The sequence below is a fragment of the Aspergillus lucknowensis genome, assembly GCF_044049455.1.
Source record: "Aspergillus lucknowensis strain CBS 449.75 chromosome Unknown BJX67scaffold_10, whole genome shotgun sequence".
Taxonomy (NCBI): Eukaryota; Fungi; Ascomycota; class Eurotiomycetes; order Eurotiales; family Aspergillaceae; genus Aspergillus; species Aspergillus lucknowensis.
In genome coordinates this window covers 548457-570589 of record NW_027263554.1, presented here as the reverse complement: position 1 = coordinate 570589, position 22133 = coordinate 548457, and the positions used below count along the sequence as shown (strand labels likewise).

Below are 22133 nucleotides of genomic sequence, written 5' to 3'. Positions count from 1 at the left end.
TCCCCGACGACGCTCTCTTTTCTTCTCCTCCCCATCCTTTCTTTCTCTTTACCCTCTTTTTATTCTTTTCCCTTTCGCTTCTGGGATTCTACCAGGGATCCAATTCCCTTCGTTTCCCCCACCCGAGTCCTCTCCCTCGCCTCTCTTCCTTTGCAGTTCCCCGCCCAAATATGGCCACTGCTGTCGCTCCCGCCGCGGGCTCTGAGCCCAAGGTGAAGCCCACCCGGCCAAATGAGGAGGCCTTTAAGGCCAGCCTCGCCCAGGCCGAGAAGGAACACGCTGCTGTTCAGGAGAAACTGGTAAGTGCAAATTTTACCGTCAATCGTCCGAGAGTAATCGTGAAATGTCCATTGGCTTTTCGTCACGTGAAACATTTGTTCCAGCGACTTATACTCTCCAATTGCAACCCCCTGGGGCTTCTTTGCTCCCATCCGATGATTTCAGAAGCTAATAAAATCAGAACCAAGTCAAGGCCAAGATCGAGACCGCCAAGCCCAACAACCAGGACTCGCCCGCAGCAAAGAGGCAGCAGGAACTCCGCGCTGAGCTGTCCTCCATTCGTCAAAAGCAACAGGGATTCAAGGCCTCAAGAACCAGCACTCAGGAGAAGATCAATGGCCTCGATGCGACGCTGAAGGCCCGCATCGCCGAGTTGAACAACTCCCGCGGCCGTATGTCGTTCAAGAATGTCGAGGAGCTCGACCGCCAGATTGCCACGTTCGAGAAGCAGGTCGACTCCGGTACCCTGCGCTTGGTGGATGAGAAGAAGATCCTCGCCGATATCTCAACTCTGCGGAAGCAGCGCAAGAACTTTGCCAGCCTGGACGAGGGTCAGAACGTCATCAATGACCTTAAGACCCAGATCGCAACTCTCAAGAAGACGCTCGACAACCCCGAGGCCAAGGCTCTGAGCGACAAGTACACCGAGATCCAGAAGGAGCTGGATGCGATCAAGGCGGAGCAGGATGGCGCATTCAAGAACCTGAACTCTCTGCGCGACGAGCGCACCAAGCTCCACGGCGAGCAACAGAAGAAGTGGGCTGCCATCCGTGAGGTGAAGGACAACTATTACAAGGCCCGCAAGGCGTACAAGGAGTGGGAGGATGAAGCCTGGAAGGTTCGTCGGGAGAAACAAAAGGCCCAGCGTGAAGCCTTCGAGAGGGAGAAGAAGAGGAAGATCGCCGATAAGAAGCTGGAAGAGGCCTCTCGTCCCGCTTACACCGACGAGATTTTGATCGCTCAAGGTCTTATTCGCCACTTCGATCCGGCTTACGACTTCGCTGCGCTGGGTCTGGACGACAAGAAGGGCCCAACGTCTGCCTTCCGCGCTGAGGTTGGTCGCACCGTGGACGACTCCAACATCAAGGGTATGAAGGTCCTGAAGAAGGATGAAGATGATTACTTCGTTGGCACTGGCGGCAAGAAGGGGAAGAAGGGCAAGAAAGGCAGCGCCAATGGCACCCCCGCACCGGGCACGCCTGCGGAGACCAAGTTCAATATGAACGTTGGTATTATCGAGGACTTTGCCAAGGTCAAGATCGACCCTCCCATGAACCAGTCCGACGTCCCCGCTGTAGTTGAGAAGCTCGCGGCCAAGATCACCGATTGGAAGAAGGACCAGGCTTCCAAGACCGCAGAGGTAGGTTTTTCGTCCATCTACTATGCATTCGACACCGCTAACACTTTGTAGAACATCAGCAAGGCCAAGGAGGAAATCGCCCGCCTCGACGCGGAAGAGAGCGCGGCCACCGAGGCTGAGAGCAAGACCGACGAGAAAGACGCGGCTGCAGACGTGGCTGACGACCTTCAGAAGGCCTCTCTGGAGGAGAAGCCTTAGACATGTCTCCGTGGACATCTTGCATAAGCATTGCACTTTGACAGCATCAGATCAGCGGATACCTACTCCTGACGTCTCAAAAGTCCAGCATCCCTATTACCCTTTCCTTATGCATTGGTACTCTCTCTCTCTCATCCGCCCTTCCTTCTCATTCTTATTCCCAAATTCTCTCACTTTCTCTCCCGACGATATCGATTTTGACTAACGACTGTGTTTCCACGGACACCAAATTCTTGTCACTATAATTCCTGCACTGTAATTGAGGTTATTCTTGGTCTCTGCCTCCCTCATCATCTCTCCCCTCTTTCCTTCTGGGCACCAGGACCCGAGCGAATTGTATGTAACGAATTGAGTTGGAAAGCAAGAAGCGGATTCGTCCAAAGTCACGAAATCCTGGCCCGAGCTGTAAGGAAGATGGTTCATGTGAACGAATCCCGGCGAATTCCTCACAGTTCTGGAGCGTTGCAGTGGCTGTGCAGGCAAAGAAGCGTCTCGACTGGAGCAGAACAAACTAAAATCGTCGGACAGCCACTCCGTGACTGTCGTAAGCGCCGCATTTTCTGCCCGCAGTCAATTGCGGAATTAATTTTGTTTGGATGGACTCGTTTTGAGTCTTGAAAAGCGTTGCCTAAACACGGTCCACGGCACCAAGTTGCGCAGCCGAACTTCTCGGCCTTTCTTCTGCAACGTCCAAAAGCAGTTAACGCTTGAGGCGCCTTCTCTTTCTCTTCCTTCCTTCACCCCTCTCTCTTCTCCCAACCCATCTTTCTTTTCAGTAATTCTGTGTCCCGTATAGACAGTTACAATATCTCTCATTTCGCTACGTTCGAGCCGTTCGCATCCGCTTCATAAAGACATCCGGGACTGCGGCGCCTAACCGCTCACACCTCCACACTCTTCCCCAACAAATCCTCAACGCCCGTCCTCTCGAAAACCACACCTCCACCATCAAAATGTCCTACAACAAGCCTGTATGCCTTCATCACTCCCTGAGCCTCGGTCCTTGACATTAACATCGACTAACCTTCACAGGACGGCCCACCCCCCTCCTACCCACCTCCCGTCCACGACCCCTACGCCCAAGGCCCTCAAGGCGCATCGCAAGACTACTACGGCGCCTCGCCTCCCCCACAAGGCTACGGCTATCCCCCCCAGCAGGGCGGATACCCCGGCGGCCAACAACCGATGTACTACCCACCACAGGGTGGGTATCATCCACAACAGGGGTATTACCCTGAAGAGCGGCGCGGTGGCGGAGGCGGTGGTCTCTGTGCGGGTATTCTGGCCGGTTTGGCTTGTTGTTGCTGCTTGGATATTCTTTTCTAAGGGATACTACCTCGAGGTTTATGGTGGATTTGGTTTGACGAGCAGAAGCGACGGAGGGTGAAATGAAGGAGAGGGTAGAAGGGACTCTTACGAATCGCGTGCTTGGCTTGGACTCCGTGTTGTCTCTTGGACTCAGTTTATATTCGTTCTTTTCCTTTATCGGCGCATGACTTGGTTGTTTTTTTTTATTTGAGCATGGTTACGCTGCTGGATTTGAGAGCTTTCAGTCAGTCAATAAGTCCTCGTTGATGATTACTCTATTAATATCATTCCATACGCATTTCAAGCTTCGCTGCCGTTCAACGGTAATGGGAGTGACTTGGAGATGATTTCGACGCTCGCAGTACATAACACATATATCATAAATCATAAGACATCAGACAGACATTAGACATGGGGAAAAAAAAAACCCCCCGATTATGATCTCCCACTAAAATCACTCCCGCCCCCATACGCCAACGGATCAACCCTCCTATACCTCTTTCCTCTTCCTCCCCCTTCACTACTCGAACTACTCCCCGACCGACTCCTATACCGTCCACTCCTCGAACTCGGCGGCGGATCAACAACACTCTCCTCTTCAATAACCTCCACAACACCCCCGTCATCAACTCCAGACTCCCCCGTACTCTCCTCAACAATCACCTCGTCCCCCCTGCGTCCCCGTCTCGGCCTCCTCATCATCATCGGCCGCCGCCCCGGCCGCGGCCGAATCCCCACATCAACAATCTCAGAGGGCGTCTGCGTCGTACTCGTCGAGGTTGCGCCGGTGCCGGTGATGATTGTTGAGGCGCTGAAGCGCCGGCCGGACGTGAGGGTTAGGTAGAGGAGGTAGAGGATGAAGAGGAAGCCGGCGACGGACCCGAGGACTGCGCCGACGATGACGCCCGGGGAGGGGGAGCTGTGTTGGCGGGCGTAGGTGGAGGGGATGGAGATTGTGTTTGCGGCGATTTCGGTTGCGGCGCGGGGGGTGAGGGGGGGTCCCCTTGGTGGGGGCATTGTTGTTGTTGTTGGTTGGTGTTTGCGTTGGGTATGCGGTTTGAATTATTATTGTTGAGGTTGTGGCTGTAAATGAGACAGTATTGTTTTTGGTTGTCTTTTGGGATTGTGAGTGAGACAAGACGATAATTTTGAGGGAGAGAGACTGGATTTATGAGGTGGTTGTGGTTTGTTTTTTTTTGTTGTTCGTTATTCGGTGGCTGGGATGCGCTGGATGGGATGGGATGGGATGGGATCATCCCTGCACTTCCGACATTGATCTCTATCGCTTTTTTCTCTCATACAACGCGAACATTGATTCAAGGTACTCCACACTTCCACAAAGCAATCTCTAGTACACTCCCCTCCTCTTCTCATACCGCGGCTGCTTGGCCAACTCAACATCCAGCACCGTCTGCACAGGCGTCCCATAGCTAATCCCGAAACTATCCAATCTCGCCCCATGCTCTTCCTGCGCCCACAGCGTCAGCCCAACCCAGTTCGTACCACGATAATTCAATATCCCCTCTGGTACTGGGAACTTCGTCTGCGGCCCTATGTTGTTGACGTATTTTCCGTACTGCCACCCGTTGACGTACAGCTGCGCCCGATATGCCGGCGCAGGAGTCGTAGTGTTGCCGAAGTTGAACGAGATCGGAACGTCCCAGCCAGCGGGGATGTCGAGGTCAAAGGACGTCGTGTAGAATCCTATCCCTGGGCCAGATAGGCCGTCTAGCGGGGTTGATGGTTTCCATCCCTTGTTGTTTGTGGGAGGGTAAGGCTGGTGGTATCCATGACGCTCAGCGTATAGACCGCCCTCGTTCAGCGGACCGCGCGCTTTATCAATGTAGTCCTCACCCCCGAGGTTACCTGTTAATTTCCAGGTGATATCGTCGGCGGCGTGTCCAGGGAGGCGGTAGTTGAGGATTCCGCGGGGCTTCTTCATTTCGTCTTGGCCGACGATCCAATTCTCGTTGAGGCCCATGTTGTCGACTACCACCGTGAAAACATACTCCTTGCCTGCTGTGAGGCTGGGAAGGGTGTACGTCGCGTTGTTGTCTTGGTAGTCGTTGCCTCCCGTCCACGAACCTAGGTATGTCCCGCTAAGCCAGACGGAGCTGCCAAAGGCCTGGCCGCCTTGCGTTTGAATCGAGAAGTTGGTTTCTTTGCCGTTCGCTGTGAAGTGCCCGCGGAAGAGGAGGTAGCCTGTGTGGAAGCCGTAGTCGGACGCGTAGAGCGACGTTGGCGTTTTGAGCGGGTAAATCGTATTCTTCGTTGGCAGGTTTGCATCTGGCCAGGCTGAGTCGTCATAGTCGGGTTGTGCTTCTGGGAGGGTATCAAGATACACCCAGTCAAGGTTCTCCAGATCGGGAAGTGCGATCTCAGGTGGGGAGTATTTGACCTCCGTTGTCCAGATTCCGTTCCTGTCGACCGTGTGATGTGCTTTCTCGCCATTGATGAAGAGGTTCTTTGCGGTGCGTGGTGCCCCGATCACCTCAACTGGAGTAGTCGCGTTGAAGTCAGCCGTGATATGCAGATTGTGATCCTTAAGGAAGGCAGTCCGGACGAGGTATCCAGCCTTAACGATGATAGATGCGGCAACCGCTTTGTCCGTGCTGAATGGGATAGTGGTCTCCGTTCCCAGCTGGGGAACCCAGTAATTGTACGCAGAGTTGCGATCTACGCTATTAGCCCATATACTTCAGCCTCTTCGGGGCAACGTACCAAGAAGGAGCACTTTCAGGTCACCGATTTGAATGATACGGCGACTGGATTTGACATTCCAGGCAACCACCACGGCGTCTCGGACTCGCTTCGAGGTGATGCTCGACTCTGGACCCTCCAGGACGTCCACCTTCGCCTTAGACGAGACGGCGAATTCGTGATGCTCCTCTGGCCCGCCGTACAGCACGAGCACTTTGCCGTCGTGGAATTCCTTCCATGTAAAAACCTCTGCAGTCGAGTAAAGGATTTTCGTGCCGGCAACGTCGTAATCAACAATGTGCACCTTCGAGTCACGCCCGTTCAGCGTCAGGGAGCCTCCCAGCTGGGGAATCGTCAGAGGCCCAGCGCTTGTTGGGAGCCGAAGCGTATAAGGTGTGGACTCCTGGCTACGGTAGTCGGAATGGCGGAGTACGAAGAAGGAGCCTGTCTCGTTCCCAATCAACGGGGTAACTGTGAGAGCCGCCGTGTTGGTGTAGGTTGTGTTTGTAAGGTGGCCGGGGGTAGCAAGTAGGTACGACGGGGACGATTTCATGAAGTTCCCCATGAGCTTTAGTTCGCTATACTTCTCGCGAGTAATTTCTCTCGTCTCAGCGATTGGGGAGGCGTAGTCGTATGAGGTGTATCCACCTGGGTGGCCAAGGTTTCCCCAGTTTGTTCCGCCGAAAGTCTATTGAGTCAGTTGAGCGACGACTATACTTGGTGAGATTGCCTACCATATACAAGCTTAGAAGGCCCGCTCCGAAACTGAAGGTATTCTTGTAGAACACTCTTTCGAACTCGTAGCCCGTGAGAGCAACGCATTTCTCGAAACCAGGTCCGCCCCAAGGGTCGAATGCACCGGCTTGGTACTGGGGATGTTAGAGAGGTATAGAATCTTGGGAGGAGACGTACCTCAACGAGTGCGTATGGGGTCGACGGACTTATTTCAAGATGGAGATCGCGATAATCTGTAGGCAGACCACCCTCAAGCCAGACGTCAGGGTTTGACTGCCACCTTGTTAGCTATGGAAATTCCTTATCAGAGGCATTCCTTACACAATCGAACCCGACCCTATCAGCAGTTAGTAAGCCATGCAGATACACCTGAGTCGCCCAACCTACGGATAGTTATCGTGCCCATAGATATCGACCTCCCCCTTCCCGGTCCCAGGAGCATTATGGCCTCCCGGGTAGGCATCGTTGCTGATCGTCGGCACCACAATGCCCGCCCTACGAGCTTGGTCGATAACATACTGAAAGTAGTCCGGGTTCGGAAATTCCTCGCCACAGCAGCCCCCGCTGTATTCATTATCGGGTTGGTAGAGGATCACCGGCCCGCCATTCGTGATCTGATACTTGGCAATAACTGCGCCGATATGAGAAACGTAGCTGGCCCAACATAAGTATAGAGGAGCATAGAAAGCGAAGGGCCACAAACTTCTCCGTAGCGTCCAAATAAGCCTCATCGGACGAGCGGATCGTCCCATTCAGTCTCTGCAGCCAACCTGGAAAGCCACCGCCAGAAACTTCGGCATTGATATACGGGCCCGGCCGAGCAATCAGGTAGATGCCGAGTTCCGCCGCGGCGTCGAAGAACGGTTCCCAGGCAAAGCTGCCGTCTGCGCTGTATTCACCCGGCTTCCCTTCTAGGAGGGCCCAGTCGACGTAGAAGGAGACGCAGTTGAATCCGAGGGCTTTGACTTTGTTAAGGACGTCTCTCCAGAGGGAAGGTACTGGAAGCCTGTGGCTGTCAGTATCCGTCTATACACGTGTTGAGTAGAGGGAGAGGGAAAATTAGAAAAATTACCTCCATGGATGGATCTCCGCAGAAAAGATCATAAGCCTCTCCCCGTTAATGAAAAGGGATTTCTCATCCCATGTCACCTACTCAATTAGTCACCTCACCAGCAGAGGACCAAAAAGAGACAGATAGAACATACATATTTCTGCAGCAGATCCCGTTTCTCGGGGTCCGGATGCTCTGTAATCGTAAAGCCATTAAGTTTGTGGGTCAGAGATGCACCAGCTGCCTGGGCTGCCAATAACGCAGCCGCACAAACGGAGAGCAGTCTCATGGCGATTTAATTATCCCACCTGCAAGAAAAGAGGGATGAGCGCCGGACCTCCGCCGGAAATCTGAAGAGGTCGGCCGTTGAAGTATTTATACCTCATCTTTGTCGACCCCACCCCCTCTTCCTTGCGACTTGCTCTCACATTTGCTCTTACTCCGGAGACGGGCTGGGTGAACATTGAGTTGGCCCCGGTTCGAATCAATGGACGACTAGCGACGAGCATTCTTAGATTAGAGGCGTTGATTAGTACGTATCGGGTCAAAAAGGCTTCCTTTGGGCTTTGTGGAGGCCATAGCCTCCGCTTCGCTGATGCTGTGGCCAAGGAGTGAGAATGAGGAGGATGAAGGTGGATCGTGAATGGGAGTTTTAGTCTGACGATCGCGGGGGAATTTCTCCGCACACTTGGAGAGCTCTCCAGGATGATCCTCCACAATCGTCTAGATCCCATGGAACAGAAAAAGGGAGCAAGAAAATAGCCATTGTCAAGTAGCGGCATATTTTCCCCTTTATCATGTTTGTCTCTCCTACTCTACAAGCCTCGTTGCCACGTTCTCTGTCCGGTTGATGCTTCACGGAAGAACTCTACAATCGACCGGGAGAGGAGCAATCTCCCAGCTAGGTAATTATCCGGTTGGATGCTTAAGTTCCGCAGCCTGGAAGCTTTGGAGGCTGCTCCTGGTCCAGAGCAATTCTAATAACCGAAGCAGCTCTTGGGATTGTCTTCAGCAGGCGGAGCTCATCTCCGATTCCTCCAGGGTTAGTCCACGAGCTCGCCATCGTGCCAATGATGTGTTAATTACTGGCGGAATGTCGACTTGTGAAATCCCGGGAAAAGTAGCTTTTTGTGGGAAATACCCGCCCTTAAGATAGAGTTATACAGTCGTGTTAAATCGATCCTCTTCCCCGTTCGCCTGCGTGTATGTCTCCCGTGTGTCCATCTGATCCTGCTCGTCCTGTCCAATGACAATATTCTCCTGCTTGAGTTCTTCCTCCTCCGTGGCGATGGCTTGCACTGCTGCCGCCGAAGATTTGGCTGCTGCCGCATCGCGCTTTTGCGTCGTGTTCTGTACAGGGGTATCGTCGTTGAAGATGCGAAGGAGCATCGCGCGGCGGTCTTCCTTGGGCAGCATGAGGTTTACGGAGTGTAGTGATCGCCAGAGTGGGAGGACCATTCGCTCGCTAGGCAAGTTGAGTCAGTATTTTGCTCAAAATCAAAATTGATAATTGGAATGTACCTGAATTTCTCCTCGCCTTCGGAGTTGATGTATAGAATGCTGCAGCCCATTGGAATATCCCGCACTCGCTCACCAATCTCCCCGAGATTCTGCCAGCCACCGTCATCGACCTTGGGAAACATCTCTACCAGAAGCTTCCGGAAAGTTTCCTTCTGGGTCAGAGAAACCGCCCTAGCAGGGCCCAACCAAGGCTCGACGATCCGTAGCCCATCCGTCTGAATACGCCACCGGCAAACCTCTAGACGCTGTGCATCTTGCTTCACGAACATTTTAACACCGCAGTGGACGAATTTGATCCCGTGGCCCTGATTAGCTACTAGAATATCACGGGCGAGAGCGCTCGTGTAGTAAACAGTCCGAGATGGGATGGCCTCCGCGTTGCGAACCATAAATCGGTCGCGAGGGAAGCGCTCCGAGATCTCGAAGAATTTAAAGATCGGCTCGAGCTCCTCGTGGTTCGGGTCCAGGTATCGGAACGGCTCCTCGAGAGGCTGGCCAGGTTTTCGCTTTGGAGGCTTCGGCTGGGGTTCCGATGCTGAAGCCTGGGGGGTCTCCGTAGACGGAGGGGCGGGAGTAGCATCAGATGATTCTGGGACATCGACCTCCTGGACAGGGGGAGGTTTGTGGATCGGACGGTCTCCAATCACGACTTCAGTTCCGTTATCGAGTCTGGCACGCTTGGTAGGAAGCCCGTCTTCTATAGAATCTGCATTCCTCTTACCCGGAGAGACCTGGTCAGTGGCAAAGTAGGGAGGCTGGTGAGTTGCCTCCGCGACGGATGCATTCTTCTCCCTCTCCAGGTCGGCCGCTTTATCGTGTGGTACCAAGTCGTCTAGCGCCTCGATCTTCTCCAGAGGTTCGCCAGCTCCAGTCTTCTGCTTAAACTCGAGTTCCTCCGTGAGGGCGGCAACAGTCCCCTTCGGAATGACCTTAGACGAATCCTCTGGCTTTGCACGGATCTCAGACTTCTTCTCGAGAACAGTAATAAAAAATCCACCTGTATCCTGCAGATGAGGGTAGATGCGAATACCCCTTTCAAGAGGCATATCGGAAGCCGGTGGGAACATGCCCTCTGCAATCCGTCCAAGACCAGTAATGCCTGACTGAGCGCGGTGCTCTTCGACTTCGTTCCACGTATTCCACATACGGTTTTCCCGGTCCATCACTTTCCAGGATTTTAATCCAGAAGCTCTCTTCAAACCAGGCAGTTCATTGCTGCAATCAATAATCTCGACGTTGTCTAGACCTCCGCAACGGTCGATAGCGCTCGCAACAACGGCCTCATTTTCAATCGGGTTCATACTACATGTGGAGTACACCACACGGCCGCCCACTTTAAGCATTTGCAGAGCGCGGACAAGGATTCGAACCTGGATAGCGTGGAGTCCAACAGCATTCATGGGAGTCCAGTCTTTCCAAACACCGAAGTTCTTCCTGGCTGTTCCGTCTCCGGTGCAAGGCACGTCCGCGAGAATACGATCGAACTTCAAATATCTGTTCGGGGACTGTTTTCCTTCGGCACTCGGCTTGGGTGGAAGTCTGATAGATGGGTACATCGTAGCGTCGTGATTCGTCACTATCAGATTCGGAGAGCTCAGGCGCTTCATTTGGTGGATCAACATATGAGCACGCTTGTGGTCGCTATCGTTGGCAATGAGTAGGCCCGTCGACCGTCCGTCGTCCGCAAGTCCCTCCGGGCCAAGGGGCTCCGAGCCCGCAGCCCCCTCCTTCACTTGCTTGGCTGCCTGGAGCATCGCGTCCTCCTCCCCGGTATGAATCAACTCCATCAACTGCGCAGACTTGCTCCCAGGCGCAGCACACATATCCAAAACCGTCATGCCAGGTCGCAGGTCCATCAGAAGCGGAGGGATCATGCTGACAACCTCCTGTCTGCTGATGTTCCCGACATCCGTCTCCGCAACGAGAAACTTCTGGAACCACGCAAAGGGCGCGAAACGACGGACCACCTGTTTCGGCGTCGTCATGGACCATGCGAGTTGGTCCGGGTACCATTCCACGGGGCGAGGCGGCTCGACGTTGTTACCCTCATACTGAACAGAGGCGATTTTCGGGATGTAAAAGTCTTTCAGGCGCTCCTGGACGGAAAGCGCATGGCTTCAGCAGCTCAGGTCAGCACGCGCGCCAATGGGTATAATTCATCGTTTGCGCCCTAGAAAACGCCGGCTCGGAGGTTCTCGATAACGCACCCTTTTGAACCTGTGAAGCGAAAGCTATTCGGGAGATCCTTCCGCAACGACTCCCAAAACACCTCTCTCTCCTCCTCCGGAATAAACCCTTGGGAATCGTAGTAAGTCTCGAACCTTTCGTTCGACTTCGGAAGGTCCTGCCAGTCGCGACGTTCGCCGCCACCACCACCGCGGCCCTTGTTAAACTGCCACAGATTATCAACACATGCAATAGAACCAGTCAATGTTGGAATAAACTAACCTTCTTATTCCCACGCTTACCCATCACGAAAAAATAACACCAGGGCCAACAATGCGTGATGTGATCAGTAGCATAATTCGCGGAATTTCTAACCAAAAAAAGATCCCATCCACATTGGAACATTGATTTTCCGGCGCCGGACCACGGAGCTGGTCTGTCATCACTCCCACTTTCGAGTGAAAAGTGGCGAAAATCAAGAGAGGACAGTAAAAAAAAATGTGCAAAAATAAAAATAGCCGAACGCGGGGGTCGAACCCGCAACCTTGAGATTAAGAGTCTCACGCTCTGCCGATTGAGCTAGCCCGGCAGATGATGAAAAATTGATTTCTTTGGAGAGCTCTTAACCGTAATGGCAAGGGAAGAAAATCTCGCACCTCATATTCATGGCTCTCGTGGAACCCGTGGACTACACGCCAATCCCACGTACAGTTCACCTCGGTTCACTGAGATTACTCTGGAGAGACTAGCTTTCCAATCGGTGAGTATATACTAGTCAGTTGTATTGCGCAATTCATTTGGTGTCGCGTTTGCATTCATTTTTGGCTTGTTGGCATCCCGAGTCCAGAGGTATATCCATTCATCAGGCAACCACAGTGGGTGGTAAGGTACCAAGGTACTGAGCGGGAATTTCTACTTTCGGGTGGCAGAGATGGTTTATTCCCCCCACGATTGCTTATCTTTCCAGCAACCCGAGAGAACAGGGTCTGGGGATATCCATAGATTACACTACCGTGCAAGAGATATAAAAACATTCAGTTGCAGGGGCGTGACGCTGACCTGCGATATTTTCTGACTAGGGTTCTGGCTCCAACCAGGCGTCCCGCCTGATCACCATAATGATATTGTGTATCGGGGAGCTTTATTTCTTCAAGACGAGAAAAGCCAATAGACTTCAAAGCGGCGATTATACTAATCCTCAATTAACCTTGGGCCATCCAAATAACACGGGAGCTTAATCAAGGTTATCTGCCCTAAATTCAAACACCACAGTATGCGTTCTTTGGTCATAGAGCCAGCAGTGGACTAGGGCGATCATGCACCTTTTCAAATGAGTTGGCGCAAGGAAATCTTCATTCCCAATGAAACAGCGCACGCCGCGGTCGAAATCATGCGGATCATCTAGCGAACGACCGAGAGGGTCTTCTAATACCCAGAATAACTTGAAATAACCAAGGGGCGTTGAGTTCCAGCACATTATAGCTGGGAAGGAGTTCTGACTCGAGAGACGGTCCTTGAGGAACTCCGATTGATACTTGATCGAACCCCTGAGTGAAAGGGCTGTATCCGGCGGTCTCATATGGAGCCAGTCGTATATGAGTTTCAGATCATTTGCCAACTCTGAGTCAAGACAAAGATCTGGTCCGGTCCCGGAATATGCGCTCAATGACAGTCTGGACGGGGCCGCACCCGTAATGGGGAGCACGGGTACCCGAAACGTAAGGTATTTCCCACCACTTGGGACGCACCTGGCATAGAATACCTCACCTTGCCTGTATGTTTTTTGGCCGCGCCGGACGGCAGACGTTGTCTGTGTTGCTATACTGCAGAGGTTGGGGGGGATAGTTCGAGGGAAGGAAAGTACCTGCTGTGTTTGGGCCGCCGCCAAACGGAAAGAAAGCCTGCACCGAAGGAATCGATGCAGGAAGGCGGATCGGGAATTATTACCTGCCTGGGAGTCGGCGTAACAGGGTTGATACCGAAGAGATAGATCCGAGCTCCAACTGCCAGAAAGCTCTTTGGCTGATGAACATACCCCGAAAATTATTCGAGCAGACATCGATGCCAACCGACGCGTCTTTGCTCACGACCAGACCTGCCCTTTCGATCTTCGTCATCTGATCCTTCCGACACAAGACAATAGCTACCAGTCTCGTGGGAGCACTGCTCGGTTTCAGCTCTTCACACAGTGGTAGAGATAGAGACGACAGATATAATATGTCGTTGCCCAGAGAGGGATCCGTGAATGGACGTGGATTGGGCTTGTCTGTCTCCGAAGACTGACGTCGCAGCTTGTCTGGAGAAAAACTGTCTATTCTGGCGGGAGTGAGATGAATTCTTCGTGACATTTGGCCCTTATTTTGAACCCTCCGAAGACGGGCGTTACAGACACTTCAATTCCGTTGGGTAAATGGCAGGAGTCGTACCTCATTTTTGGAAATAACCTGGCGGGAGCGCATCTTCGAGGACAGTGAATGCGAGGTTGAGAGGAAAAATCATTCCTCTCATTTCTGCTGTTTGGTCAAATTGGCGTCAAACTCGAAGCTGCAGAACTCTAATTTCAAGCGGGTCTGGGTCTTCGAAGGATTGGTGTCAAGGGATGACATGCGCTTCAGCAGCTCCCTGATGAATTCGAGAAGGTTCAGACTCTTCAGAGCCATGAAGAGCTGACGGTGTCGAACAAGCTCCCAATCAGTTGAGCTGAGCCATTGAGGCCAAATTCGGTCCAGTCTGAGGGCTCGGATTCGAGACTACCTGTGAGAGGAAATCTGGAACAGCCACCTTGGTGCTGAATACGATGGATGGGAGAACCAAGGAACTTTGGCGACAGCGCGGCTTCTCGCAGCCAATCCAGGGCGCGGCTGGGGCCTCAGGCTTCGATCATTCGCGACGAAGGCTGTTGCACGACGGAAAGACCCAATAAAAATGATGAAAACAACTCTGAGCCCGTGACGATTTTCGACCACTGGAAAGTTGACAGCGCAGCGAGGGTCTCGACAAGGACAAGCGGGCTTCAAGGGGGTCTGCTCATCTGGCGTGCTGCATTCAAGCTCCACTTATTGATCGTCGCTCAGGCTCACCTGCGTTGACTGTGCTTCTCGACTGTGGACATGGCTCTTCAGAAAGATACTTCTTCTGATCTCAATCTTTCTGGTCCCTTCTTGAGCAACTCCTGCCTCAGGGCCTCTCAGGCTTTCTTCGTGTCACTCGGGCCTGGGCAAGATCCAAAAGGATCGTCCTCATTTCCAGAATCAGAATCGAGGAAGCTCGCATGATGATGAGGCGTGGATCGCCATGGATGGGCCACCCATTCGAGACTCGCGAATCCCATCACCGTAAATACGGGCTGGTGCAACAAAATCTTCCTCTCTGGGCTTGGGCGCCGTCAATCTTCATCTGAAAATGTCTGAGCCTCGCAGAAATTCGCGTCCCCCTTTCAGCCGCACCCAAATTGCCATCGAACTCGGGCTTGAACTTCCCTGCGACTCGTGTTTGCCTCACAGCCTCAGGCTTGGCTCCAACTGGGAGAGTCGAGCGCCTGCATCGTGATTGGCGCGATGCCTTCATGTTCTTTTCGGGTTCCCAAAATAAGCTCTTGGCCCTGGCTCGATGCCTGATTCAGGAAGAAGAAGAAGATTATCATGGGGGCTCGCTGAAGGTTTGTTTAAAGTCTGTGTCCCCCTTCCCTCTCCGTGTTTGCGTTCTGATTCTTGACTTCTCCAGCTCGCGCGGAAATTCATCTTCCTCCCCAAAGCGTCTCTCTCCATCCATATCCTTGCGCAAAAATGTCGAACGAGTGGAGCCACTCCGTCTGGGACTGCTTCAGCCCTGTCGAACAATGTTCGTGGCTTCCCAAAACTCTCACCAGTCTCCCCAATCATTAACGACTTGACCCCATCTAGGCTTGCTCGGTTGGTGCTGCCCGTGCGCTCTCTACGGCCGTGCTGCCGAGCGACTTGAAGACCCTGCCCTGAAAGAAGGCAGCTATGTCAACGGCAACGTATGCTCTTCCCGAACCGAATTCTCGTGTCGCACAATCCTAACTAACTCTTTCCTGTGTAGTGCTGTCTCTTCGTCCTCTCCAACTACTGCTGTCTCTCCTGGGTCCTCATGATGATGAAGCGACGAGACCTCCGCGAGAAGTTCGGCATCAAGGGTTCCGTCGGCGAGGACTGCGTCCTCTCCTGTTTCTGCCCCTGCTGCGTACTCGTTCAACAGGAGAAGGAGCTCGACGCCCAGTCCAACCGTCTGCAGACCGGTGGCTACCAGGCCCCTCCTGCGATGTCCTACCCTGCCCAATAAATTCCTGCTCCGGCGTGATGATGGGATGAGTGAGCCTGACAGGGCTGGATTCTTGAATGCGAAAATGTGATACCTATACTTTTGCTTTCTACTCGTACTCTCGTTGTTCGAAGTACCCCTTTGTTGATACCTGGTTTATCGGTGACTCTTTGATGAAAGAGCCGGCAGAACATTCTTTGGCTGATTTCCTTTTGTACCTTTTGCGAGTTGACCGCTGGGTTAGTAATCATAATGACTACTCTCAATTTGCCTCGAGTTAGGGATTGAAGAAAGAATTATTTTGCGACCACCCGGGACAATTCCCACACTAGATCTCTGGCACCCCGAGGTGCTGATCGTTCAGCCACATATATGGCCTTGAAGTATAAAAAACCGCTCGGCTCGACAAGTATACTCTAATTCCCATCGACTGCAATACTCGCTCAAGTCAAAGAATGAAAAAAAAAACATCAGGCTCGTCTTGCATTTTCTGAGGGAGACTGAATTCACGCCAAATAATTTTTGGTGGCCTAATGTATACAAACGTATCTTCCGCTTCAAACATCCAACCACACGATAGCTTTTGGAAGCAAGCTAGCGAGGCTATCGTACCTTTTCTCGAATGTAGCCAGACCCGACTTGATAATCTTCGCATCCTCGCCGCCAGGCAGAGGAACTTACACTACTTCATGGGTCCATAATAATGCAGGATGACATACAGGGGGGCTTCGGTGACGGAGGGGTTGGAATTGCCCTGTTTGCGGCGACTTGTTGGCTGTAGCAACTCCATGGGGTTCCCGCCTTCAAATCGTATACCAGGTCATGTCTATCGTGGGAAACGTCATGTCCTACTTCGGGATTAACCCGTCTTGGTCGTCGGAGTCTCATCGAATCTTGTCTATATTATTCAAAATTTACCTACTCTATGGTTTTGTTATCCAGTCGAGATCTACGCGAATATTGAAACTACTTCCTCGACGCAACCTCACCCCCACGAAGCAAACTTCCCAAAACAACCCTCATTTCTTCCAAAAACCTCGTAACTTCCTCCTCCGTCCCAACCGTAATTCTCAAACACCCCTCGCAGCCCAACTCCTTCCCCCGGAACCGCACAACGACACCCCGTTTCTCAGCCATGGCCTCGTATGCCGCATGCGCAACGACATTGCTGGGCTTCCCACCCTGATCTGCAGGCTTGTCAAGGACTTCGACGAGGAGGAAGTTCGACTTCGTACCGCCGCGGAAGCGCCCGATTCCGGGGATTTTAGGCAGCTCCACCAGGAGCTTGTTGCGTTGCGTGATGATTCGTTCGCGGTAGGTGCGCATTACTTCGAGGTTGCTGGGATTGCCGAGGGCAGCGGTTGCGAGGGCGCTTGTGGGGCTGGAGATGTTGTAGGGTGCTTTGAGGCTGTTTAGGAGAGTCGCGATGGGCGGGCTGGTGAATGCAACGCCTAGTCTTATCCCTGCGAGTCCGAAGGCTTTGCTTAGTGTCTGCATGACGACTAGATTCGGCCATTCGGCGACCCATTCCGCTAGGCTTGAGCCCTCGGGCGCGAAATCGATGTACGCTTCGTCGACAATGACGACGCCGTTCCATGTTGGGTGCTCGAGGACTTTCTGGATGTCCGACTTGGCGATGAGATTTGCTGTTGGGTTTCCCGGGGAGCAGATATAAACGAGCTTGATTGTGGGGTCGGCAGAGAGAGCTGTATTGATCTTCTCGGGTTGTAGCGCAAATCCATTCTCGGTGTCTAGCGGGATCTTGACGATTTCGACGTCGTTGACATCGGCGCTGACGGAGTACATTCCATATGTCGGTGGGCAGGTGAGAATTTTGTCCTTTCCAGGAACGCAAAAGGCGCGGAGGAGGGCATCAATGGCTTCGTCTGAGCCAACGCCGACAAAGAGATTCTCGGGACCGATGGTCTTGTCTGTATGGGTGCGGGTGTTGCGGAGGTTGCAAAAGAGTTGTTTAAGGGGGTATTGATGGCTAGTCCAAGAGTATAAATCAGTAAGAGCTCTCTTCTCCTGTTGGTAATGCGAGCAGTGTACGTACGGATCTGGGTATCTGTTCAATCCGAGCAGGTCAATTTCTGGCTTTGACGACCCGGTTGAGCCGCCATTGACGGTTGACTCTTGGAGGGCGCCTTCGGAGTTCAGTGCCAGACCTGGCCCGTAGGCGTTCTCGTTCGCATCGAGGAGGATGTTTGTCCCATCGTCTTTGTAGTCACTGAGTCGATTGCATTAGTATCGTCGTCCGTCGCAGCAGAGAGGCGCGATGGAGGAACAAGCATACTCTCTTGCGCAACGGTAAGGCTGCAATTTCAAAATATTCTTACGCGCGCATGTGGAGAGGTCGAAACCTGAAGTTCTTGTGGCCATTTTGTAGTTGAATTGGGGGAGGAAAGAGTGTGGTGACTTCTCTCTTCTCTGGAGGGGCGAAGAAAATCGGTGGGGAGCGGCGGGGAGTCGGAGCTCAAATCGGAGTTATTGACTTTGGCGACCACAAGTGAGTCATGGTCGTCCATACCTCATTGAAAAGCCAGGAGTACAATTACGGGAAAGGATCAAGTGGAGGAATATTTCCCGCGGTAGATTCTCGAATGGGTGGGCAATTGGTTTTGGATAATGTGTCTATTGTCGCTCTTGCCGTACTATATAATTTTGGTAAAAAACATGGCCGCCCTCAATTCCAGATCAACGCCGTAATATGCTCTAGTATAATGACAGTATGCAATCCCTGACCGTCTCTATTCCTGCTTACTCTTCGGAGGATCTCCACTCGGCTCGTTGGCCTTGTTGCCTGAGTTCTTCCACTTGTCTTGCTTGGCCTTCAGGTACCGCCATGTTCTGCTTATTCCCGCGGTAAATAGCCCTTTTACTGTCTCAACGGAGCTCGGCCACCGGATCGTCTTCGTGATTGCTGCCTGAATCTCCTTGTTTAGGCCTATATCGCTGGCGATCCGCTGCTCAAACGGTCCTCCCTGTCTCCGGCGGACGAGCTCTGGGTCGTTGTCGTTACTTTCTTCCATCATCTTCATGAATTCGGCCCGGGGAATTTCAAAGCGTGTCTGGTACTGGAAATAAAGCCTCTCCCTGAATGACTCCGGTAGTCGCCGGACCATATTGCCGCGTTTTACCGGATCCATATCCTGGGAAAGTCGCACGTTGGCCTCGGGATCATCGATCCAGTCGGTTTCGGTGCAGCGTTTGTCGTTGAAGACGACATTTGGAAGGTTCTCGATGAGCGGTGCGTACAACCGTCTGAAGTTTGCCATTTGCGAGGAGACGATATTGTTGACTTTTCGTGGGTCCTCTACCGGCAGCACCATGCGCAAGTCGCCCATGTAGCTGATGGAGGCGATTGTGTTGTATAGCTGGAATTCTGTAAATTCCTCCGGTAGCAACAGTAGGGCTACCCGAACAGCCGACAGGAGGTTCATCTGGTTTGCTAGCCGCACCTTAGGGTGATCTCGCAGAATTTTGACTGGTTTTTGCAGTCGACCGGCGAGGTATAATGTATCCCATTGGCTCAGGTCCTGGCAAAGAGTGTCTATATTCACCACTCCATATTTAATCAACGTGCCGTTAACTGTTATATATGGATTGAAATAGACTCCTGCGCCAAACCTGTCCTGCACTTGGGAGACCATATAAGACCCGAGGCTGCCAACTCCTGAATAGTGATCACGATGTTGTGAAAGGTTTAATGAATGCCAGTGTTGAGAATAAGACACACCGAATATGAAATCAATCATCTTCCCTTTTCCCTGCTGCATATTTTGAATTGCCGCGGGCGCTGATGGGTGGCATTGCTCGGAGCCCGGCGCGCTGCCATGTTGCGGAAAGACACCGGATCCGTATGCGAAGGCGTATCGAATCGGCGCTCGGAACTGCCAGAGGATCTGACGCAGGGCTTCTTTGAATTCCTGGTTGATGATCATGTGTTGATTGATACCAAAGTCTTTCGAAGGGAGCTCCGAGAATGCTGATATGGCTAGATTCGGATTCGCGTCCCAATCGCCCTGGTCAGACAGCGTGGAAGAGGTAGAGAATGAAGCTTGTGATGGCAACAGGAAATTTTGGTTCCGGGTGGCATCTTGTGTAATACTGCCGCCGAAGGAGGCGGCTCGATTTCCAGACGTCGTCAGACGTCCATCATGGGGAGTTGAGTTTGAGTGGAGCGAAAAAGGTCGGAACGAGCCAGGCCGTCGACTGCACAGCTGAAACGATCGGTAAACCGAGCGTACATGGACGTAGGATATCGAGGTAGCGTTCGAGAAGAGGAACTTGGATATCACGCGAATTTAACATGGAGCCGAATGGATAAATAAGGAGAATTCTGGGGATGTCTTACGGTAGCTTCGCGCATCGTCGCGAGGGGAAAGGAGGGAGACATCACACACTCTCGGCTCAAACCATGGTTTTAGCTCGGAAGGGGATAAGGGAAGGAGTTGAGATGACGATATAATAAAGGGATTCGGGTTGTCCACCCAGAATTATTATTATTCATCGGGAGTTCGACCGACAATCCCGAGTCGTTCGGTTGCGCTGGCCTCGGATGGAATGCTGTCATTGGTAGCCCTTGTGCCTCAGGCATGAAGGGCACGTGCTGGGTCAGGTGGAGTAACCATTGGATGAATTGACAAGAATTTGAGGATCTATGAATTTGACACTGGAAATGACCAGTTTTCAAGCTGTTTACAGCTTCATTTCCACCTGTGCGTGTGTGCCTTATTACGATTCAACAAGATATCGCAGTCAACATCCATAGAATTGATCAATGGCTTCTCAAGGAGTCGTGGAGGATAATCTTGCCCAACGCCAAAAACCCTTAGCCGTATGATGCAGAGCTTGTTACCGAGAAGATCCTGCTTACGCTACGAAATACAGGCCTCAGAGGATGCTAGCCAGAAAACGTTAGAAAAGAAAATAAAGAAGCGCCATCGGGCAAGCCTCGAGCTTTTGGATTACAGCTGGCACTTCCAATGCTAACGCCGGATTTTGTTCTCCCAGGAAGCTCCAGTAAGTCCAAGCGCGACAACTACCAATTAAACTGCTTAGTAGGAATCGAGCGCCGAATATTAACTGAACTCGTGATTATTGATTGCGCGAATATAAGTCAGATTAACGAATGACAGACGAAGCCTCCTCGTCTGCGTTTTCTCCCTGCTAGCCCTCGAATGCCGCTCTCTGCTGCTCATCTACCATCTCAAACAACAGTTTTTGGAGGAGAGTAGAGATGTTAAAGGAATAACTCTTGGGCCGAGGCGAAATTATGAAGTTGTCGTCACATGCCAAACTTGGATTGGGCTGTTGAAAGCCGAATTCTCCATCCCTTTCCAGAAGAACCCCCGGCCACCCGCGTCTTTCCGGGGAAAGTAGAACGTACTGAGCAACGACAGCTATAACCAAGTAGTGGACTCATAAATACCTCTAGTACGGTGTATAGCAGCAATGCAAGGGCCTGTAAAAGCACTTCTCGTGTGATTTTGGCTTATTTTCAAAGACTCCCGCTACAATCTCGACCTGATGCCGGCGCTTCTCGTGAGGTGATTCTGTTGTGAATGGTGGCTTAATTCTTCATCCCTTTCCGGAAGAACCCCCAGCCACTCGTAAATGCCCCTAGTGCGGTGTATAGGAGCAACAAAAGGCGCTGGACTGTCCGGATCGTGATCATTGTCCCAGATCGTTGTCGAACAGCCGATCGAGAGACAGACGCAGGGTTGAAGGTGGGAGCATTTGCCCCAAGTCTGTTGCCATGGTGTCAGGTGGATTGTGATGCTTGATAAGATGTAGGTTTTAGGATACTTACTAGATCAAATGAAAGACCAACGTCATCTACCTTTCGCAGGCTGAGCAGAATGGAAGGAGCAGATAGAGATTCAGGGAAGGTGTAGACGGAATGATCTCCTACCTCGGCAGCACCGCTCATTCCTGCAATTCGCTGGAGGTACCATTGTATTTCCAGGAGCGATCAGCTTCGGAATGGCAAATTTGCAGGATCATGAGTAGTGATAGTGAAAGTATCACCAGAAGCAATAGGTCTGGATCGTGGCTCTTCATCGTCCCTGAATATGCCAGTTTGCACTGACAATGAATCACCATTGGCGCCATATAGTCCATGCGAGGACTGAGATTTGGTCAAGAGGTCAAGTTCGTCCACTCCTTTTGATGATCCTTTCTGCCAATGGAATTGCACCTTTCGTGTCCGGGATCCAGAGGTCCCCAATGGCTGGAGTGCAGGTAGGCCAGCTCCCCGAAGTGTGTGGGCGTATGAATCAAGACTCAACATGTTAAAGCATCCATCAGGGTTGCAGGGGCTTGTGTATTGCCAAAGTCTCTGCTTTCCATCTCTGCACACGACTGTCCTTCCAAAATACATCCATGATGTCCCAAAATCTGAGAGCCGCAGGAAGTATGACCTGCGCTAGATATAAGGGGCGTGGCGTGAAACGATATATAAGGTGCGTGGTATTCTGGTATAGAAATAATTGCTGGCCATTATCGAGTAAGGCCAGCAGCGTGGTACAT

General features: G+C 52.2%; 9 protein-coding genes and 1 non-coding gene across 10 annotated transcripts; 3 read left to right on the top strand and 7 right to left on the bottom strand.

Annotated features, from left to right (window-relative positions):
• Window positions 1–170: 170 nt before the first annotated feature.
• Window positions 171–1837, top strand: bfr1 (putative nuclear segregation protein (Bfr1); the record flags this gene model as incomplete). The annotated part of the gene is made up of 3 exons (XM_071032554.1): window positions 171–299; window positions 461–1639; window positions 1691–1837. 3 exons carry the CDS (start codon window positions 171–173, stop codon window positions 1835–1837), a joined length of 1455 nt encoding a protein of 484 aa, XP_070888355.1.
• A 953-nt stretch (window positions 1838–2790) lies between these two features.
• BJX67DRAFT_379393 (uncharacterized protein) lies at window positions 2791–3163 on the top strand (the record flags this gene model as incomplete). The annotated part of the gene is made up of 2 exons (XM_071032553.1): window positions 2791–2808; window positions 2870–3163. 2 exons carry the CDS (start codon window positions 2791–2793, stop codon window positions 3161–3163), a joined length of 312 nt encoding a protein of 103 aa, XP_070888354.1.
• Window positions 3164–3580: 417 nt separating this feature from the next.
• Window positions 3581–4162, bottom strand: BJX67DRAFT_379392 (uncharacterized protein; the record flags this gene model as incomplete). Its single annotated transcript, XM_071032552.1, has 1 exon — window positions 3581–4162. The coding sequence occupies one exon, from the start codon at window positions 4160–4162 to the stop codon at window positions 3581–3583; it is 582 nt and encodes a 193-aa protein (XP_070888353.1).
• A 165-nt stretch (window positions 4163–4327) lies between these two features.
• On the bottom strand, window positions 4328–8033 carry BJX67DRAFT_27871 (glycoside hydrolase family 35 protein). The gene is made up of 9 exons (XM_071026600.1): window positions 7786–8033; window positions 7653–7729; window positions 7284–7586; window positions 6968–7234; window positions 6902–6917; window positions 6758–6853; window positions 6580–6714; window positions 5867–6533; window positions 4328–5821 (listed from the first exon to the last, which is right to left on the bottom strand). The coding sequence occupies exons 1-9, from the start codon at window positions 7918–7920 to the stop codon at window positions 4494–4496; spliced, it is 3024 nt and encodes a 1007-aa protein (XP_070888352.1). The 5' UTR covers window positions 7921–8033; the 3' UTR covers window positions 4328–4493.
• A 299-nt stretch (window positions 8034–8332) lies between these two features.
• On the bottom strand, window positions 8333–11689 carry BJX67DRAFT_348245 (tRNA (cytosine-C5-)-methyltransferase). The gene is made up of 4 exons (XM_071028640.1): window positions 11601–11689; window positions 11360–11544; window positions 9153–11267; window positions 8333–9096 (listed from the first exon to the last, which is right to left on the bottom strand). Exons 1-4 carry the CDS (start codon window positions 11622–11624, stop codon window positions 8790–8792), a joined length of 2631 nt encoding a protein of 876 aa, XP_070888351.1. The 5' UTR covers window positions 11625–11689; the 3' UTR covers window positions 8333–8789.
• A 145-nt stretch (window positions 11690–11834) lies between these two features.
• Window positions 11835–11907, bottom strand: BJX67DRAFT_t44. The gene has a single exon. It is a non-coding gene; the product is annotated as a tRNA-Lys (tRNA).
• Window positions 11908–12452: 545 nt separating this feature from the next.
• BJX67DRAFT_27833 (acyl-CoA N-acyltransferase) lies at window positions 12453–13805 on the bottom strand. Its single transcript, XM_071026597.1, has 2 exons — window positions 13745–13805; window positions 12453–13629 (listed from the first exon to the last, which is right to left on the bottom strand). Exon 2 carries the CDS (start codon window positions 13375–13377, stop codon window positions 12553–12555), a length of 825 nt encoding a protein of 274 aa, XP_070888350.1. The 5' UTR covers window positions 13378–13629; window positions 13745–13805; the 3' UTR covers window positions 12453–12552.
• Window positions 13806–15103: 1298 nt separating this feature from the next.
• On the top strand, window positions 15104–15620 carry BJX67DRAFT_379389 (PLAC8 family protein; the record flags this gene model as incomplete). The annotated part of the gene is made up of 3 exons (XM_071032551.1): window positions 15104–15158; window positions 15221–15318; window positions 15381–15620. The coding sequence occupies 3 exons, from the start codon at window positions 15104–15106 to the stop codon at window positions 15618–15620; spliced, it is 393 nt and encodes a 130-aa protein (XP_070888349.1).
• An 861-nt stretch (window positions 15621–16481) lies between these two features.
• On the bottom strand, window positions 16482–18091 carry BJX67DRAFT_348239 (histidinol-phosphate transaminase). The gene is made up of 3 exons (XM_071028639.1): window positions 17896–18091; window positions 17656–17829; window positions 16482–17589 (listed from the first exon to the last, which is right to left on the bottom strand). The coding sequence occupies exons 1-3, from the start codon at window positions 17979–17981 to the stop codon at window positions 16566–16568; spliced, it is 1284 nt and encodes a 427-aa protein (XP_070888348.1). The 5' UTR covers window positions 17982–18091; the 3' UTR covers window positions 16482–16565.
• Window positions 18092–18140: 49 nt separating this feature from the next.
• BJX67DRAFT_348237 (phosphatidate cytidylyltransferase) lies at window positions 18141–20129 on the bottom strand. The gene is made up of 2 exons (XM_071028638.1): window positions 19957–20129; window positions 18141–19888 (listed from the first exon to the last, which is right to left on the bottom strand). The coding sequence occupies exons 1-2, from the start codon at window positions 19996–19998 to the stop codon at window positions 18350–18352; spliced, it is 1581 nt and encodes a 526-aa protein (XP_070888347.1). The 5' UTR covers window positions 19999–20129; the 3' UTR covers window positions 18141–18349.
• Between the last annotated feature and the right edge of the window lie 2004 nt (window positions 20130–22133).

Bases quoted from the DNA above. Each gene is read 5' to 3' on its own strand.
- BJX67DRAFT_27833 (XM_071026597.1), bottom strand. From the start codon at position 13,377: ATGTCTGCTCGAATAATTTTCGGGGTATGTTCATCAGCCAAAGAGCTT.
- BJX67DRAFT_348245 (XM_071028640.1), bottom strand. From the start codon at position 11,624: ATGGGTAAGCGTGGGAATAAGAAG. The intron at 11,268-11,359 runs GTGCGTTATCGA...GAGCTGCTGAAG, and splicing joins CGCTTCACAGGTTCAAAAGG to CCATGCGCTTTCCGTCCAGG. The intron at 9,097-9,152 runs GTACATTCCAAT...CAACTTGCCTAG, and splicing joins GAAGGCGAGGAGAAATTCAG to CGAGCGAATGGTCCTCCCAC.
- BJX67DRAFT_348239 (XM_071028639.1), bottom strand. From the start codon at position 17,981: ATGGCCACAAGAACTTCAGGTTTCGACCTCTCCACATGCGCGCGTAAG. The intron at 17,830-17,895 runs GTATGCTTGTTC...CAATCGACTCAG, and splicing joins CCTTACCGTTGCGCAAGAGA to TGACTACAAAGACGATGGGA. The intron at 17,590-17,655 runs GTACGTACACTG...CTCTTGGACTAG, and splicing joins TTGAACAGATACCCAGATCC to CCATCAATACCCCCTTAAAC.
- BJX67DRAFT_27871 (XM_071026600.1), bottom strand. From the start codon at position 7,920: ATGAGACTGCTCTCCGTTTGTGCGGCTGCGTTATTGGCAGCCCAGGCA. The intron at 7,730-7,785 runs GTATGTTCTATC...CTAATTGAGTAG, and splicing joins GGGATCTGCTGCAGAAATAT to GTGACATGGGATGAGAAATC. The intron at 7,587-7,652 runs GTAATTTTTCTA...TGACAGCCACAG, and splicing joins GCGGAGATCCATCCATGGAG to GCTTCCAGTACCTTCCCTCT.
- BJX67DRAFT_348237 (XM_071028638.1), bottom strand. From the start codon at position 19,998: ATGTCTCCCTCCTTTCCCCTCGCGACGATGCGCGAAGCTACC. The intron at 19,889-19,956 runs GTAAGACATCCC...GTGATATCCAAG, and splicing joins CGACGATGCGCGAAGCTACC to TTCCTCTTCTCGAACGCTAC.